The 19939-nt window shown below is 36.1% G+C and overlaps 1 protein-coding gene across 1 annotated transcript in view; it reads right to left on the reverse strand.

Annotated features, from left to right (window-relative positions):
* Positions 1–19939, reverse strand: part of LOC150019788 (ankyrin repeat domain-containing protein 26-like) — a 74430-nt gene that overhangs the window by 40324 nt on the left and 14167 nt on the right. Inside the window, exons 6-9 of the mRNA XM_090267371.1 lie at positions 16043–16076; positions 13536–13608; positions 968–1097; positions 608–669 (exon numbers count right to left, since the gene is read on the reverse strand). Coding sequence (XP_090123497.1) covers positions 608–669; positions 968–1097; positions 13536–13608; positions 16043–16076 — 299 coding nt within the window. The remainder of the gene's footprint in view (positions 1–607; positions 670–967; positions 1098–13535; positions 13609–16042; positions 16077–19939) is intronic.

Consider the following 19939-nt stretch of genomic DNA (forward strand, 5'->3'; position numbering starts at 1 on the left):
GCTTTTCTTTCTCTGGAAATGTTCCTTGCACATCTACTTGACAATCCAAATTGAACAACTCTTTGAAGTCCCAGGCATTATCTTTACAAATGTCAAGTGATTAAAAAAACTACAATCCAAATTGTTTCTATCTGAATCTCATTAGTTTTACGTATCTGTATAAACCACAGTAACATCCACTGGCCATAGGTTGACCTGGAATAGTTCTTTAGTTTTCAGAGAAACTTAACTTCAGAACCTAAACGGATTACCTATGACTTCAAAGCCTTAGTTATTTATAATATACTACACTGATTTTATTCAGTGCATCTTGCAAATTCATGGAATTGTACTATGCAGTATTATTATAAAGGTACGGCAAAAGTAGGTTTTCAGTTGTTTGTATGAAAAATAATACAATAATTAATAAATTATAATACACACAACTGTAAATGTACTTTTGCCTTACCCTGTCTTTAGCACATAGTTATCCTATTAATTATAGGTTAAAATATAAGAAAATAATTTTTATGGGCAAATATAATGGTGAGAAAATAAAGTCAAAGCATACCTTTTATATTTGAACATCATCAATGATAATATTTAAAATAATAATAAAAAAATGTACCTCAGAGTCCCAAAGTAATTCTGTATCTTCATCTTCTCCTAATCCTAATGCTGCCACTTTACCTACAAAGTGTAGTCACAGATACATTAATGTGAATATTTTTTACTATGAATTTAAAATACATATACAGGTCTATCTCCATTTATGAATATTTCGATAAAATAAAAATAACAGCAGAAAAGATTTTCAGGGGGTTGAAGCATTTGCAGGAAGAAGAAGATGGTATTAGTTGAGATACTTTTGAATAGATAGCAAATAAAAAACCACCTTAAAAAATGGATATTTGGATCTATACAAATTAGATTTGTTTATACCAGCACTTAAGCATAGAAAAAAATTCACAGATAGTCCCTAACTTACCATCATTATTGTCTTTATGTTCTCCATGAACATAAGTCAAAATGTCAATATTTGTTTGGTTCTGTGGAGCACTTTCAATAATATCAATACCATTTCCTTTTTCTTTAATCCCTGACTCTGTTTCCTTTCCCTATAAAAAACAAAACAAAAACCAAACTTTAGAAAAAGTCATATTCATTGCCTTGCTCAACCACTCAATCACTCAGTCAGCAGGACAACAAAAATTTACTGTATCTATCAAATCACAGGCACTAACCTAGAAGCTAGAACTATGAATAAAAGATTTTCCCCAATATTCAAGTAAAAGGAGAGATACAACAAAACAATAAGGAAAGTATCATTTGCTAGTCTTAGAACTGAACTGAATAAACTACAGTAAGGGCACAAAAGAGACTAGTCTTTTGTACCAGGGAAGCTCAGGAAATGATGTGTCGTGAAAGGTGTACTAAGTGCAGAGGGAGAGCATGAAGGGCATTCTAGAAAGGGGAGTATGAGCAAAAGCATAAGGTAAGTGAGGGTACCAAAGGAATGTGGTAAAACTGGAATGGTGAAAATGGGATGGAGAGAGAAAACTGGAAAATCAGAGCCTAACCAAAATAGGCACGTGCCATGCTAGCATATGAATTTTGTCCAAATGGAATGGAGAGACACTAAATAAGCAGAGGAGTTACATCACCACAGATATATTTCAGAGCAGTCACTCTGCAAGCAATATAAAGATGAACATAAGGGGACCAAAACTAGAAAAGAGTACTTCAAAATAAAAAAGGACCAAGTAAATTACTGTAATAAGTAAACTAATGATACAAAAAATGGCAGCAGGTAGAAAGTATTAAACTTGGTGAACGACTGGATGTGGTGATCTCAGGAAGGGCTGGGGTCCAGGATTTTTCGTACTTCAGTGTTCCAGTGCTGCTATTGACGAGCATGGGAAAACAGATGACAGAACAGATTACAGGGTCTACAAAGAGGAAAGGGTCAGAGGCAATGTCTTCAGTTTGAGACATATCAAATCTGAGTCACCCAGGGGACTTAGAAGAAAGATCTAGATAAATACACTTGAAGTAAAAGTACATTACTTTATTCAGGAAAAGCACATGATGTTAAGAAGATAGATATTTGTAAAATATAATAAATTGATATAATTCAATAATGCAAACCTAACACAGAATTTCTAAAATTTTGAAATTGAAAATAAGAGCAGGCGGTAAAAAACACATGAAACTCAATTTTTCAACTATACATTTCAAAATTTGTTTCAACAATATAAAATACCCTTTTACAAATATATGCAAATATTTCTGGGATATTTCAGTATAAACATTTTATGTTTAATGAAAAAATTTAATGGTAAAATACCAACTCACAATTTTTGAAAACTCCTTTTTAAAAATTAATTTTAAAAGGCAAGTTTTAAATTGTAGAAGAAATGCTCACGTGATTATAAAATTATGAGGCATTTTTAAGTACCACTATGATGTATGAGAGAAATATAAAACCTTATTTTAAAATTCACATGGTTTTCTTATTCCCCTGTCAATAGCACATTAATGGCTCTAATTGCCTGTCTACTCCATATAGGATGATACTTAATGAAGTATAAAAAGTCTAGTATAAAAACGAATAAAACCACAATCATCCAAGTTGAAGATTTAAAGTCTCCAAATATATCTGTGATTATCAAGGAGGACTGAATAAAAAGGAGACTAAAAAACATCAAGTCACCACGATGTCTAAGATTTAGATATGAAAGAATTTCCATGATACGTTTCACAACTATGAATACCAAAGATGATAAAATTTCTTAGGAATAATATGAAATGTACCCATTGCTGGATATATTTTATAAAGTAAAAATCATCTTTCAGAGATAATTTTGTATACTCTGTTGGTAATTTTACCTTGGTATTTTATGACAGCATGCCTTTATATCAGAAAAAAATCAGAAATTGTGATTTCATTCATTTGCTATTTGCATATGTGTCCATGCTAAAATCTCATGTGGCTCTGCCATCCCTTCCCCTCCTTGTTCCCATTTCATGCCTTCCTGTGCTTCCTTTCTTCCTTTTGTCCCCCATTCCTGAACAAGCCCTAGAGGGAAGCACTGTGATAGGCACTCAAGAGGACTTGGAGAGGGAGTCTGTGTGCCCTCCCAGCCCTGCTCAGTCTCATTCTGCCCTGGAGCAGGATGTAGAATAGAGCTTGAAGATGTTCCATGTATCATTGTTTACAATGGCTGTCCATCCATAGGGGACTGAATAAATAACTCCTGTGACTTCTACATAAGTCTTTGCAGCTACTGCACCAAACAGAGTAGCTATTTAGAGAACAATGTTAACAGACGTGTTTTAGATGAGCCCATTTGATGATTTTAAAATGTAAAGCACGATCTCGCCTTTAAAAAGTGTTTTTAGCTTTCCCCATTAAGTATATTAACTGTTGGTTTGTCATATATGGTTTCTATTATGTTGAGGTATGTTCCTTCTACTTCCACTTTGCTGAGACTTTTGTTTTTTTAGTCATCACTGAATACTGGACCTTATCAAATGCTTTTACAGTATCTATTCATATGATCATGATTTGTATCCTTCTTTGGTATAACACATTAATTTGTGGATATTGAACCTTGCACCCCAGGAATAAATCCCACTTGATCATGCTGTATACTTTTTAATGTCTTGCCAAATTTGGTTTGCTAATATTTTATTGAGGATTTTTGCATCTATGTTCATCAGGAATATTGGCCTACAATTTCGTTGACTGGAATGTCTTTGTCTGGTTTTGGAGACAGGATGATACTGGCATTGTAAAAAGAGCTTGGAAGTCTTCATTCCTCTTGAATATTCTGGAATAGTTTCAGAAGGATAAGTGTTAGTTCTTCATTGAATGTTTGGAAAAATCAACCTGTAAAGCCATCTAGTCCAGGACTTTAGCTTGTTGAGAGTTTTTTGATTACTGATCCAATTTCATTGGTAGTAAGACATCAATTCAGATTTTCTATTTCTTCTTGATCTAGTTTTGCGAGATTTTTATGTTTCTAGGAATTTATACATTTCTTCCAGAGTGTCCAATTTGTTGGTATATAATTATTTTTAGTATTTTCGTACAACCCTTTTTACTTATGTGGTGTCAGCTGTCGCTTCTCTTTCGTTTGTGATTTTCTTTCTTTGTGTCCTTTCTTTTTCTTGAATAGTCTGGTAAAAGGTTTATCAATCTTGGTTATCCCTTCAAAGAACCAGCTGTTGGTTTCACTGACATCTTGTATTGATTTTTTACACTGTACTTCATTTATTTCTACTCTGATCTTTATTATTTTCTTCCTTCTACTCACTTTAGCTTTGCTTACTGTTCTTTCTCTAGTTCCTCTGGATGTAAGGTTAAATTGTTTGAAATCTTTCTTGTTTCTTGAGGTAGGCTTGTATTGTTTTGAATTTTCATTTGTCTCAAGGTATCTTTTATTTCTCTCTTGACTTCATTGTTAACCCATTCATTGTTTAGTAGCACATTACTTAGCTTCCAGGTGTTCGTGTGCTTTTCAGTTTTCTTCTTGTAATTTGTGGTAGAAAAACATGCATGATATAGTTTTAATTCTTATAATTTATTAAAATTTGTTTCATGGCTTAAAATGTAGTCTATCTTAGAAAATGTTCCATGAGCATGTTAAAATATGTATATTCTAATTCTCTGGGGGTGGTGCTCTAAAAATAATAACTAAATTAATCTGACCTAATGTGTCACTTAAGGCTGCTGCTACCTTGTAAATTTTCTGTCTGGGAGATTTATCCATTGATGTCAATGGGGTATTAAAGTCCCCTACTGTTGATCTCTCCCTTAATGCCTATCATGATTTGCTTTATGTATTTAGGTGGTCCTAAATATATAAAGAATGCATAAATGTTTATAAGGATTATATCCTCTTATTGCATTGATACTTTTATTATTATGTAATACTCTTCATCTCATATTATAGTGCTTTTTAAGTCCAATTTCACAACTTTTACTCAACACAGTATTGGAAGTTCTAGCTACAGCAATATGACAAGAAAAAGGAATAAAAGATATCCAAATTGGAAAGGAAGAAGTGATACTATCATTATTTGAAGATGATATGGTACTATACATAAAAAACCTGAAGAGCTCTGTCCAGTGTAGCTCAGTTGGTTGGAGCATCATCCTGTAAACTGGAAGTTGTGCGTTTCATTCTCGGTAAGGGCACATACCCAGTTTGTGGGTTGGTCCCTGGATTGAGTGTATACAAGATGCAACCAATCGATGTTTCTCTCTCAAATTGATGTTTTTTTCTTTCTATCCTTCTCCTTCCTTTTCCCACTCTCTAGGATCAAGGAGCATGTTCTTAGGTAAGGATTTTAAAAAATTAAAATAAAATGAACCTGAACAATTACATCAAAAACTACTGGAACTGATTAATGAATCCAGTAAAGTAGCAAGATACAAAATGAATATTCAGGAATCGATTGCATTTTTATATGCCAATAATAAACTACCAGAAAGAGAAATCAAGACAACAATTATATTTACAATTGCATTAAAAAAACAAACAAACCTAGGAATAAGTTTAACCAAGGAGATAAAAGACCTGTATTCAGAAAATTAAAAGACACTGAAGAAAAAAACCGAAGAAGATACAAATAAATGCAAGCATATATAATGCTCACGGATAGAAAAAATTAACATCATTAAAATGTCCAGACTACCCAAAACAATCTATAGAGTCAATGCAGTCCCTAACAAAACACCAATGGCATTTCTTTTTCTAAAAAAAATTTTTATTGTTTTTCTATTACAGTTGTCCCATAATTTTCCCCATTGCTTCCCCCCACCCCGCCCACCCCTTCTCCCAGTCAATCCCCATCCGGTTGTCCATGTCCATGAGTCATTTATACATGTTCCTTGACTAAACCCTTCCCCTTCTTACCCCCTTCTCTCCCTCTCCTCGACCCTCTTTTCACTGTCTGCTCCTTGTATACATGCCTCTAGTTCAATTTTGCTCATTTGTTTGTGCTGTTCATTAGTTTCCTGTATTAGGTGATATTATATGGTATTTTTCTTTCATTGCCTGGCTTATTTCGCTAAGCATAATTCTCTCTAGTTCCATCCATGTTGTTCAAGCAAATGGTAGAAGTTCCTTCTTTCTTTCTGCTACATAGTATTCCATTTTGTAAATGTGCCACAGTTTTTTGATCCAATTATCAACAGATGGGCACTTAGGTTGTTTTCAGCACTTGGCAATTGTAAGTAGTACTCCTATGAACACAGGGGTGCACAGATTCTTTTGAAGGTTGTTTTCCTGAAAGATGGCTAGAAGGGACCTTAAGGCACAATGAAAAACCAGAAAGACTTGGAAAAAACAGGTGTGTACAAGCAAGGATGAATGCCAGATATGTGGCTCAGCTTCTGTGCCCTGAAGAACAGACTGAGGGTCACCCCAAATATTCCTTGGGTAAGTTCCAGCAAAGCAGAACTAAAGATCATAAATGATCATTTGCTGCTCTTGTTATGTTTATGCAAATGAACAGGATAAATTTAAAATGGACTTAATGTAGTCCCTTTAAAGACAAGGAGGGTAACCTTAGGGAAAAAAATTATTATTCAAGGAAAATCACAATGATCAGTAGTAGAGTATAAAATAGGGCAACTAACCGTCTTAAAAGTTTCTTCTCATTTAAAATATGGTTTCACTTGAAAATTAAACCATGTCTGTGATATCATCAAAGATATTCAAGTTGCAGGCAAATAGAATTTCAAGTGCCTTGCAACTGGATGTCTTCCCAATAAGACAGTCTTACAGATTTAGAGACTTGTTTGTGGGTTACGTTACATAAATTAACACGTGTTTTCTGTTTTCAAAGGACATAAGCCTATGATCGCATTACCTGAGTGATTGTCTGTACGCATAAGCCTCACTTAATCCTCTCTGCAGATCTGCCTCCTGAGACTCAACGGTTTGGCTGAACTAAATGGCTAGGTTGGTGAAGAAGGGGGTGGTCTGTGGGCTTCACTTTAAAACTGGTTTCTCTTTTCTATCCTAATGGCTTGGACAGAAAAGGCCCAGAGGTCTGAGAGGGCGGGAAACCTAAACTATTTACCTCAGCCCAAACTAAGTATAATGGGTAAAAGGGTTTTGGACAGGTGAGATGTGCCTAGCACACCTTCTTACAAAGAAGCCCTTTTTTTTCCCCCATAATATGGAACATTGAAAAATTAATCCCTGCCTTTTGTCATCTAGTAGTTATGGATTGAATGATGTCTTTTAACCATTTTCGCCAAATCTGTTGCCCCCAGAACACAACAAGGACACCAGCCTGTTAAACCAAGCACGCCGTTGACCAGAGACAGCCAACTGACCTGGAGTCTGCACGATCCTTCCCCATGTGGGAAGGCCACCCTCCACTCCACACCCCCACTCTTATTGGGGTTTTCCGGACCTAAGGGTAGGTAGGACGACAACCATGTCCAGCTTGAAGCAGCTAGAGGAGCCTGAGACCTTTGCCCATTGTCCTTTACAAGATTACAAAGGGTCCTAATATTTGAGGGGGGGGGATAGTTAATTTCTACGAACCAGGGGTATGGACTTGGGGGGGATTGCTGGGGGAGGGGGTGCTGGGTGGAGGGGAGCAAGGAGGAGAAAATTGGAACTGTTGTAACAATATAATCAATAAAAAACATTAAAAAAAAAAAGAAACTATGCAGCCCTATGTTCATAGCAGCACTATTTACAATAGCTAAATGCTAAAAACAACGTAAGTGCCCATCTGTAGATGAGTGGATCAAAAAAACTGTGGTACATTTACACAATGGAGTACTATGTAGCAGAAAGAAAGAAGGAACTTCTACCATTTGCAACAACATGGATGGAATTAGAGAGAATTATGCGCAGTGAAATAAGCCAGGCAACGAAAGAAAAATACCTTATGCTATCACCTATATTACAGGAAACTAATGAACAACACAAACAAACAAGCAAAATTGAATCGGAGGTATGTAAACAAGGAGTAGACTGGTGGGGGGGCATAGGGGAGTAGAGGGGGGTAGGGGTCTAGTCCGGGAACAAGTATAATGATCCATGGACATGGATGGCTCGGTGGGGATTGACTGTTGGAGAAATGGTGAGCAGGGTGCAGGGAAGCAATAGGGAAAAGAACGGGACAACTGTAATAGAAAAACAAACAAAAATTTTTAATGGGGGGGAAATAAAAAATAAAAAATGGAAGTGCAATTTTAGTGAATATTAGAAGGACAAGGATTTTCCTTCACACTGTATATTTTTCTCCCTACCTTATCCCTCCAGAATCTGGCATCCTGAAGAAGTAATGACATAAGGTTCTTTGCATAAAACTAATAAGACCAGTTGTTAATAGAGGTTTTGTTGACCAAGACTTTGACTGGAATGTCATGCCTAAAGGAAAGATGCTTGGGCTCTAGTTGCTACCAAAAAAACCCTGAGGAACTAAGGTTGACCTTAGAAGGTAATAAAAACCCTCGAGAAAAAAGGCCTGGTACCTGGGTTGGTAGTGCGGTCTATGGCAATCTCTCCAGGGAAGGAACGAAGGTTGCTTTCCTGAAAGATGGCTAGAAGGGACCTTAAGGCAAAATAGAAAACCTGAAAGACTTGGAAAAGACAGGTGTTTACAGGCAAAGCTGAATGGCAGGTATGTGGCTCAGCTTCTGTGCCCTGAAGGACAGACTGAAGATCACCGTAAATGTTCCTTGTGTAAGTTCCAGCAAAGCAGACATAAAGATCATAAGTGATTTATTTGCTGCTCTTGTTGTGTTTATGCAAACGAACAGGATAAATTAAAATTGGACTTAATGCAATCCCTTTAATGACAAGGAGGGTAATCTTAAGGAGAAAAATCACTATTCAAGGAAAATCACAATGCTCAGTGGTAAACTATAAAGTAGTGCAGCTAACCGTCTTTAAAGTTTCGTTTCATTTAAAATTTGTTTTCATTTGAAAGTTATACTAGGTCTGTGGCATCATCAGAGATGCTTAATTTACAGGCAAAAAGAATATCAAATGCCCTGAAACTGGATGTCTTTCCCATAAGACAGTCTTAAAGATTTAGAGACTTGTTTGTGGGTTATGTTACATAAATTAACATGTTTTTTGTTTTCAAAGGGCATAAGCCTGGGATCTCATTACCTGAGTGATTGTCTGTACGTATAGGCCTCACTTAATACTGTCTGCAGCGCTGCTTCCTGAGACTCAATGGCTTGGCTGAACTAAGTGGCTGGCTTGGTGAGGCATGGGGTGGTCTGTGGGCTTCAATTTTAAACTGGTTTCTCTTTTCTACACTAATGGCTTGGACCGAAAGGGTCCAGAGGACTGAGAGGGGGGGAAACCTAAAATATTCCCCTCAGCCCAAACTAAGTATAGTGGGCATAAGGGTTTTGGACAAGTGCGATGTGTCTTGCACGCCTTCCTCCAAAGAAGCCCCTTTTTTTTTCTCTAATGTGGGACATTGAAAAATTAATCCCTGCCTTTTGTCATCTAGTGGTTATGGATTGAATGATGCCTTTTAACCCTGTTGCCAAATCTGTTGCCCCCAGAATACAACAAGGATGGCAACCTGTTAAACCAAGTATGCCGTTGTCCGGGGACAGCCAACCGACCTGGAGTCTGAACGATCCTTCCCCATGTGGGAAGGCCACCTTCCCCTCCACACCTCCACTCTTATTAGGCATTTCTGGACCCAAGGGTAGGTAGGATGACGACCATGTCCAGCTTGAAGCAGCTAGAGTAGCACGAGATTATAAAGGGTCTTAAGTCTGAGAGGGGGGATTGTTTTTTATTGTTATAGAAAGTCAATCAATCAATTAATTAACTTTTTTTTTAAAGAAAGAATAATTTAGGAAAGGGTGAAGCCAGAGAACTTGTATTCACGACCCATGGGTATGCACTGGGGGTGGTGGGATTGCTGGGGGGAAGGGGAGCTGGGAAGAGGGGAATAAAGGGGGGAAAATTGGAACTATTGTAACTATATATTCAATAAAATACACTTAAAAAGAGTAAACAACATCAAAAAAAAGGGACTCGCAAGAAGTATTGCAAGTGATGAAAAGCAAAGACCTACAACCAAGATTACTGTATACAGCAAAGCTATCATTTAGAATGGAAGGGCTGATAAAGTGCTTCCCAGACAAGGTAAAAGCTAGAGGAGTTCATCATTACGAAGCCATCATTATATGAAATGCTAAAGAGACTTATTGAAGGAAAAGAAGATCAAAACTATGAACATTAAAGTGACAACAAACTCACAACTATCAACAACAGGATCTAAAAAATAAAAACAAAAACAAACTAAGCCAACAGCCAGAACAGAAACAGAATCATAGGTGTGGGCATCATTTGGAGGGTTATCAGCTGGGAGGGGGAAGAGGCAGAAAGGGGGAAATGGTACATGGATTAAGCAGCATAATTGGTAGATACAAAACAGACAGGGGGAAGTTAAGAATATAGGAAAGGGTGAAGCCAAAGAACTTATATGCATTGACCCATGGACATGAACTAAGAGGGGTGGGATTCCTGGAGGGAAGGGTGGTACTAGGCAGAGGGGAGCAAAGGGAAAAGAAACTGGGACAACTATACCAGCAGAATCAATAAAATATACTTAAAAAATAAAATAAATATGTAAAATATTTTTTAAAAATTAATGAAAATGACATAGAAATCAAAGATATATAACTGCAATGAAAAATACATTAGCTGGAATCCACAGCCAATTACATGATGCAGAAGATCTATTCAGTGATTAGGAAGACAAGGGAGTGGAAAACACCCAATCAATAAAACAAAGGAAATATATTTAATAAAAATAAGGATAGCTATGGGACCTCAGGGGTGACATCAAGCATAAGAACATTTACATATAGAGGTACAAGAATGATGAGAGCAAAGGATTGAAAAGCTATTTGAGGAAATAATAACTAAAAGCTTATCTTTCCTGACCGAGAAAATAAACATACAAATCTAGAAGGCACAGGGCGCCCCCCCGCCAATGAACCCAAAGAGACCCACACCAAGACACAACATAATTAAAATGATAAAGGTAGAGAAAAAGAAAAAAAAAGAATCTAAAAACAGCAAGAAAAAACACATTTAGTTACCTACCAGGGAGTTCCCATAAAACTGTCAACTGATCTCTCAACAGAAACCTTGCAGACCAGAAGGGATTGGTACAAAATATTCGAAGTAATAAAAAGCAAGAACCTACAACCACAACCATGATTACTCTACTCATCAAGGATATCATTTAGAATCACAGGAGACGTAAAGACAAGAAATAAATAGAGTTCATCATCACCAAACCAGTATTACAAGAATGTTATAGGGATTTCTTGGAAAAAAAATATATAGATGAATAATGAAATGGAAATAACTACATAACTATCAATAATTATTTTAAGTGTAAATTAATTAAATACTCCAAAGAACATAGTGTGGCTGAGTAAGAAAACAAAACCCATATATGTGACATCCAACTAAAAAATTTTGCACAGGGAAAAAAAAAAAACATCAACAGCAAAAAAAAGGACAACCTAAAGAATGGGTGAAGATATTTGCCAATGATACATCCAAAATAAAGGGTTAATATCCAAAATATATAAGGAACTCATAAAACTTAGCATTAAAAACATAAACAATCCAATTAAAAAATGGGCAGAGAATCTTAATAGACAATTCTTCAACAAGGGCATACAGATGGACAATGGAACATACGAAAAGATGTTCAACATCCCTACTCCTAAGAGAAATGCAAATTAAAACCAATTGGAGATGTGACCTCACACCTGTCAGAATGTCTATCATCAATAAATCAACAAACAAGTGTTGGTGAGGATGTGAAGAAAAGGGAACTCTGGTGCACTGTTGGTAAGATAATAAATTGCAGCAGCCCCTGTGGAAAACAGTATGATCCAGCAATACCACATCTGGGTATTTATTTGAAGAAAGTCAAAACACTAATTCGAAAAGATCCATGCATCCCTATGTTCACTGCATCATTATTTACACTAGCCAAGATATGGAAGCAACTATAATGTCCATTAATAGGCAATTGGATAAACAGGAGGTGGTACATACATACAATGGAATATTACTCAGCCATAAAAAATGATGAGATCTTACTATTTGAAATAACACGAAACAGTGATTTTCAACCTTTTCCATCTCATGGCACACATAATCTAATTACTCAAGTTCTGTGGCACACCCAAAAATATATTTTTTGCCGATATGACAAAGACAGATATCATTTTGATTCTTTCCCTCCAGATGGCTATTGTTGTGTTGACTCTTGCCATTTTAAAAAATTTGACAATCTAAGAGAAAAGAGGTCATGACTAAATAGTCCAGCATTGCATGTTTTAAAAATTCTTGCTGCACACCAGTTAAAAATCACTGACATGGGTAGACTTAGAAGGTATTGTACTAAGTGACGTAAGTTGAAAAGAGAAAGACGAATACAGTATGGTTTTACCTATGTATGGAATCTAACAAACGAACAAAAAAAGAAACTAATAGATACAGAGAACAAACTAATTAATGATTACCAGTGCTGTGGTGGGCGTGGGGAGGTAGTAAAATGAAGGGATTAAGAACCACAAACTGGTAGTTACAAAACAGTGATGGGGATACAAAATGCAGCACAGGGAATACAGTCAATAATATTATAATGACTATATATGATGTCATGGGAATTCTAGCCTAATTGGGGATATCACTTCGTGATTTATATGAATCTCTTACCACCATGCTGTACACCTGAAACTAATACAATATTGAACGTTAATTTTAACTGAAATAAAAAGTTTAAAAAGCAACAACAAATTTTCTGAAATTTGATATTTTACTATTTGGTTATTAAGAATTTCTGCTTCTAGAGCTGGTTATTATTTTAAGCAAAACATGTATTCTTTAATTAAATAAATAATTTAAAAGACTCTCAATGGAATGATTTAAAACACAATGGAATCCTTTTGCAATACAGTTTTTGAGAAAGACAATTTAAATTTCTAAAATTACACATTTTGTAATATTATTTCAGTTCAAATAAATATTATTTCTAACCAAGTTAGAAATAAACAAAATAAAACTCTCTCCTAACAATATGATACCAAAATAAAAGCAGTCCAAGGAGAAAAAAAAACTATATATTATATAATATATAGTTTTGGAACTGAGAGACACCAAGATTTCTTGATTATTACAGTAAGTAATGGGATCCACTAAAGAATCATTTAGACATGTGTATTATAAAAATCATGCTGGTATGATTTAGAAGTCATATTAAAAATCCTTATCTCTGATCAAATTTCCTACCTCCTCTTTTGTGGTAAACTTTCCTCCAATATAATTTTTCTATCACTATATATTTCGCAGCCCCCCCACCTTCAATATTTAAAGTTAAAAAATATGCAACATATCATACTTCCACCAAAATGGTTTGCTTTGACTAATTTTTCGTTATAAACATAAAACAACGATAGCTAGACCACTACTAAATTTTAAGAGCAGGAACATTAATTTCATGAAGGAGCACCTTACTTTGGTATCAGAACGGAAGTCTTCATCCTCTGATACAGGCCATGAATTGTCAGCGCCAGGGTTGCTGGAATGCCTTTAGAGTAAAAATAGGCAACAAAAATTTTCATTTCTTTAAAAAACCAACCAAAAACCTGAGTGAAAGGTCAGCTATCTGTGTATTAAATGAAGATTCTTGATATAATTAAAATTTGGCCTGTTTTAGAAAAGCTGTCAGTTCTCTATTTCTGTCTTCACCTCTCCCAATCTATGAACTAGTCAATGGAGATATGCTCTAAGTTCCCACAAAGGGTGACAGCCAATATACTGGCAAAGCCTGAAGTTAATTTTTCACCAGAAGTCCTGAAGCCTGAATTAAAAATCCAATAAATGGCTGACATAATTTTTGACTCCTGAACTGGAAAAGATCTGATGACCTGAATCAAGGTGGAAAGACAGACTGTTTCTTCTCCATTGTCCTTGGTTCAAGGACTAAACTATGTCCGTCAAAGGACTAATCTAGGTTCTTTAGGAAGGAACTTACTAAGGTGACAACATTTCTTCATTTTACCCTAGAATACTACAGGGAGTTTCTTGAAATGTTTAAAAGTTAAATGTCCAAATGTCAAAGAACAAATGTGTATGACATTAGCCTTCCCACTCCCAGATTACCCTTCTGCAGCCTCCAAGACCATCTCCAAGCTTTAAATCTTCAGCCTACAGAGGCACACACTCTTGAAACAAGAATGGGTTCAAATAACCAAGAGTAAGAGCTCTCGACTTCCCTGCTCCTGGAAAACAAGCTAAATGGATTCTGCCATCCATATCTAACATAGGCGTGTTATCAACTACACACCTCCATTACTGATTTAACAGCCAGTCCTACCCATTTCCTACCCCATTCCTACATGGGAAGGCTATCAGCTAATTGGGAAAAGGGGCAGAGGTGAGGAGACACCTGCCTTGGGCCACCGATCTATATAGTTCAGCAATCTCCAGCCCCCTACGACTCGAGGGGATCAAATCCCCACTCTGTAAGTAGGGGTTCAGATAGATGATACCATAGTCCTGTTTGCAATAAGGAGAATCTTTCTAAATTATTCTAATACTTTTCAATAGAAACCTTGAATTTTGCTAGTTTTCCAAATTAAGCAAACAAACAAAAGAACAGGAACATCTTCAGGACTCTCTTGAACCCTTTATTTTAATCTGCCTTTCTAGAAAACTCCCAACATCCTGTGGCCTTCCTTCTTGTAACTTGTCTTTAATTTGTCATAAACCCCTCTACTCTGATCTCTTTCCCCTATCTGATCTCTCCCATCTCTTTTCTAAAACCCTTATTCCTATCCCAACCCAGTGTTTTTCCTCCTGATTTCCCTGCTAATTCTATTCTGTCTTCTTTCACTGCATTCACTAAACCCAATCCTACTAGGCTTAGAAATCTGAATTTACATCTCACTTCCACCACTTACCACATCCAAGTAAGTCACTCTAATTTCTTTGAGTTTCAAATTCTCCATGTGAGCAACCAGTTGGCCAGAATGTTAAACACAGGTTGAAGTACTAGTGGGTGTTCTGATTATTTAATTGCTAAGATTCCTTAAAGTCCTACAATTCTATGTGCTCTTCATTCTATCTATAGAAAAATGGAGAACACGTAACAGGCTAAAGTGGAAAAAAACTAACACAATGAGAGAAACTCCAAAAAAGGCAGAGAAGAAAGTTAAAAATCTAAAACGTCATGAAAGAAAAAAGGACTCTATGAAAAAGAAAAAAACTACAACTAGGCCAAGTTACTGGCCTGAAGAGAAAACCAGACTGGGAAGTCAGTGAGTAGAGAAATCATTGAGAAATATCTTTTAAATAGATGCTGAATTTAATTAACATAACATGGTTTATACACAGATATTTTTCACTTACAAAAAATAATTCATATCAAGAAGAACAGATACTATTATACTTAAAAACACTTGCCTGATTAGGTTTTCCTTAGGTCAAATCTATGGTTCTGTGGCCATAGCTAACCATGATGTGCCCTAAAGTCTTTGTTGTGAAAAACAAGGTACTAGTTACCACTGCAATTGTCGACTATATTAAGACAAATGCTTGGGTTTCTTAGGAAAACTCTAAATCACAGTTAACACACAACTAGATCTGACATTCTGAGGTGATCTGATTTGTATCTGTATCTTGATGCCAGGGCCACACAGAAACTTGGCAGTGTATGTTGAAGGACAACAGAAGGGATCTGGGAGCCAGGCAGAATGACACTCCAACCATGGGTCAGCCACTTGTTAACTATGGAATCATGGGTCAACTCATCAACCTCCCTGAACCACAGCTGCCTAATTAATGAAAAGTAGGCTATTAGGGCATAGCTACTTTGCAAAGGTATTGCGGTGACTATATAACACATGTTAATTCCATAGTATAGTGTCCAGCCCAGGGCAGAACGCTCAAGAAATGTTAAGTTTCTTTTCTCTGCATTCCCTTAGTTAACATATAGTTTTTAAAAATCCATAAAATCCTACCTCTTCAAAGGGTCTTCTTCAGACTTCTCACTCACTGTTAAAAAAAAGTAAAATACATTTTAAATCAGCAGTGGAAAAATCCAGAACTTTAAAAGTACCAGACTGATGCTTTGTTAGAAAGTAGTCCTTTGGGACCTAAGATTATACTACAATGAATATGAATGATACTATTAGTAGGCAATTAATACATTAAAAATATTTACTTCTCCTCCTTTATATATATCAAATGCAGGAGAAAAAAAAGAAGGAGATCATAATCTGATATCTACAAGTGAACTGCTATTTACAATGATCATAATTCTAACTAAATCCTATCAAACTGACAGAAAATAGTATCATTAGTAGAATCAGTATCATAAACTAACAATGTCAAACTTGAAATGAATAATTTTTCCAGACTCCTACCCTTAGTTAGAAGAGAGTATGCTTATTTTGCTGTAATACAATACAATTTCTCAGCTCTGTCCACTCTATCACAAGGGAGCCTGGCTACAGGCAGTACACTTTGCACATGGCAAAACATAGGAAACAGACACTTTCTGGCCCTATTTCCCATCGCAGGATAAGTATGACAGACTTTGTGGTTCCAGTTTTATCAAGTATAGCTCCTTGAGACAGTCTCCTTACATGGCTAGAATCTATCTGGACCCACCTCAGAGAGAAGGATGGTCCAAATAGTTAGCGCTGTGCAGTAGTGCGTGATGTAATTTTTCTCAACCCTCCCCAGTATGTGACAAATGCCTATAGAAATCATGCTTTCTCAGCTTGTAAGGCATATATCATCAGATCCTATACTGATGAACAACAACAGCAGCAACAACCCATAAAGGACAAAAAAACATCTTGGATAACTACATTTAATTACCTTGGAAATTTTAATTTTTTAAACATTCAAAAAAATACCTACTGTATGATTCCAACTATATGACATTCAGTAAAAAGATCTGTGGTTTCCAGGAGTTAGGGGGGAGGGTGGGATAAATAAGCAGAGCATGAAGGATTTTTAGGGCAGTCAAACAATTCTATAGGATACTATAATAGTGGCTACATGTCATCAGACATTGTCAAAGCCCATAGAATGTACAACGCAAAGAGTGAAACTTAATGTAAACTATGAACTTTGGGTGATAATGATAAGTCATTATTTGGGCTGATGTGTTATACCTGTCCTTGAATTTGTTTGTGTTGATACTTGTTTTCGAAATTCCAGTAGATCTACATCCACGTGAATAAAGACATAAAAGGAATAAAGGAAACAATGATGTCAGAAAATATGTGAAACCAGTAACAATCCTATTATAATCAGAATAAGAAATAAAGACTTCTAATGACTGACAATACATTCTATAGTATGAAACTTCCTATAAAGAAAATAAAAACACCACTGTTAATTTTCTCCAACTAAGCAGTGCTTAACTTTTTATAATAACTGTGCATCAATCACTTGTGATAGCTATAGTTATCATATGTAGTATGGTTACCGGACCCTGGTTCTTCTCACCTATGCAGTAAAGAGTTATAGATCAGCGAGCCTGGAAGTGTGCATGCAAAGTTTATCAGTGAATGGGAAAGCCAAAGCAAGGGTGGCAAAAACAAGGGTGGCCAAAGGCGGGTGACTAGCACCCATGTGACCAGAGCCCAGGTGGCCAGGTGGGATGAGGGTGAGGGAATTACAGATTGATTGATGGGTAAAGATGGTGCCAGCTTCCCCCAGGGAGATGTGACTACCCAAATGTAGGTATGAGTGGGAGTCTGTTAGTCCCAAACCTTATGTCACTGCAGACTTTATTTGTTCGTTTTGCATACGTGACAGAAGGCAGGCAGTTAACTGAATTCTTGTATGGATGGGCTTTTTCTCTGGACACCGTAGACCCCTCCCCTCCCCACTTCCAGGCCTTGGGATGACTACCTGTCTCAAGGCTTTTCTTTTCCCAGCTAGTGGAGATGATACGCACAGACTTTCAAGGGCTCCCCCTGCACTATCATAGTTTACTTGTGTAGTCTGGAATGCCTGGCAGCCTTATCGGACCAGGCTCACGACTACTGGTCAACGGGTGAGACATGTCTCCCTCTGCTTCTTGCCTTCTCTATTAAGTTCTTTGTTAGACTGCGATGGTGAGAGTCCTGCCTTTACTTCCCCCCTGCTACTCATTCTATTTGCTCCCAATTTTTTCTTAATTTCTTATTATGCTAAAAATATAGCTCACTATTAAAGGCATTTGTTGACAGGACAAGGCAAAAAGTCAAAAATAATTGTCTACAAAATGTACATAAGTTATCCATGGATATTCCATCTCAACACGTATGGAAAAAGAAAACTGGTCTTCTCTGTTGACCTGCTGCTCTTCCCTGTTCATCTGATAAAGTCCTAGTCTGCATGTCCAATTAAAATACTAGTGCACAACCTGCAAACCTATGAATCATCTTAGATTTCTCTCTCCCTGCTAACTTTTTAAATTCAGTCATCATTAAATCATATTATCTAGACCTCTTCTGTCTCTGCTTTACTTTGCCACTGCTTCTGCCCTAGTCAATCATGGGTTCTTAAGAGATGGCTTTCAAAGGGAAAAAAACACTACCAACTATTACTGCTATTTCTTAAATGAATAAGATTTTTTAAGGAAAATAAATAAAAAACATGCAGGCCTAGAAACAGAGCACATTTTAAGTGGAATAAATGAAGCTTCCTGGCTTTTTTATTTCAACATGGATAGGTGAAAATTTCATAAAGAACTGATGGTAGCTGAAAAAACATTCTACCCACTTTTTAAAAACCCTAATTCCCCATTATGCACTTAAAGTGTATGGGACATATTATGCATTAATAGAAAAGAATAAATAATGATAATTATAAATTCCTAGTGGGCTCTGGTACCTAGTAAGCACTGAATAAAGTATAGTAAGTAATACAAATGACAATAACAACATCCTCTTGAAGGGCAGGGACTGTGTTTTTAAAATATTTGTATTTTGCAACATCAGAGTAATACTTAGCACCTAAGGCACTTGAGAGTTAAATGGCACACCATTAAGCAGACAAATGAATAAATGAACTTTGAAAATTTCTTTGAAAAGTACGTTTAAAAAAACCACAGAAATAAACCAAGGACAGCTCTATCACATTATGAATGCCTTAAATATCAAAACTCTATTTCATCTTTGTGTTTCTTATAACTCGCAAAACAACCTACGCAAGTCCTTTGATAAAGGTCTACTAAGTCAAAGGCGTCCTCATACAGCTCAGGCTGCGCGATGCACTAGGTGTCACATCCAGCTAGCACACCAGCGATTTTTGTTACTGTGAAGCATTTTTATACTTTTATTAAAAATGTGTTGACTTTGGGCTATTGAATATTTATTTTGATTATCTTTTGACCAATGGCAACAGAGTATCTTGTTCTAAAGAAATTACAGTATCATGACAATTATCCAACAAACAGAAGGAAACATCTTGTTCTAATTGAGTCAAAATATCTCATTCTGTTTTGACCTATGAGAAAGGAAGTTGATAACAGTGAGACCCTGTTCGTATAACAACATATAGAATAACTTACGCTTCTCAACAAGGCATTGCTTTTCTGACTTATCTATCGGTAGATATCTTTAAAAAACAATCTCATTGGGAATGCTGCACACTGGCTAAGTTTTGTAGTTCTTACCGCTTGCCATTTGTTTATGGCACTAGGAAGGTATTGTTGAGTTCCCAGTTTTAGTTACTTTTCTTAGTGAGACAAATCAGGACATAATAACAAGTATTTACTTACTAAATATAATCCATTTGTTGTAAAAACTAAACAAAAGAACCATTTTTATAACAAGTATAATTTGTTATCATGTGATTATAGAGGAAACATGTTAAAAAACAATCTCATTGGGAATGCTGCACACTGGCTAAGT

Source organism: Furipterus horrens, unplaced genomic scaffold (genome assembly GCF_987537825.1).
Source record: "Furipterus horrens unplaced genomic scaffold, mFurHor1.1.pri manual_scaffold_2, whole genome shotgun sequence".
Lineage (NCBI taxonomy): Eukaryota > Metazoa > Chordata > Mammalia > Chiroptera > Furipteridae > Furipterus > Furipterus horrens.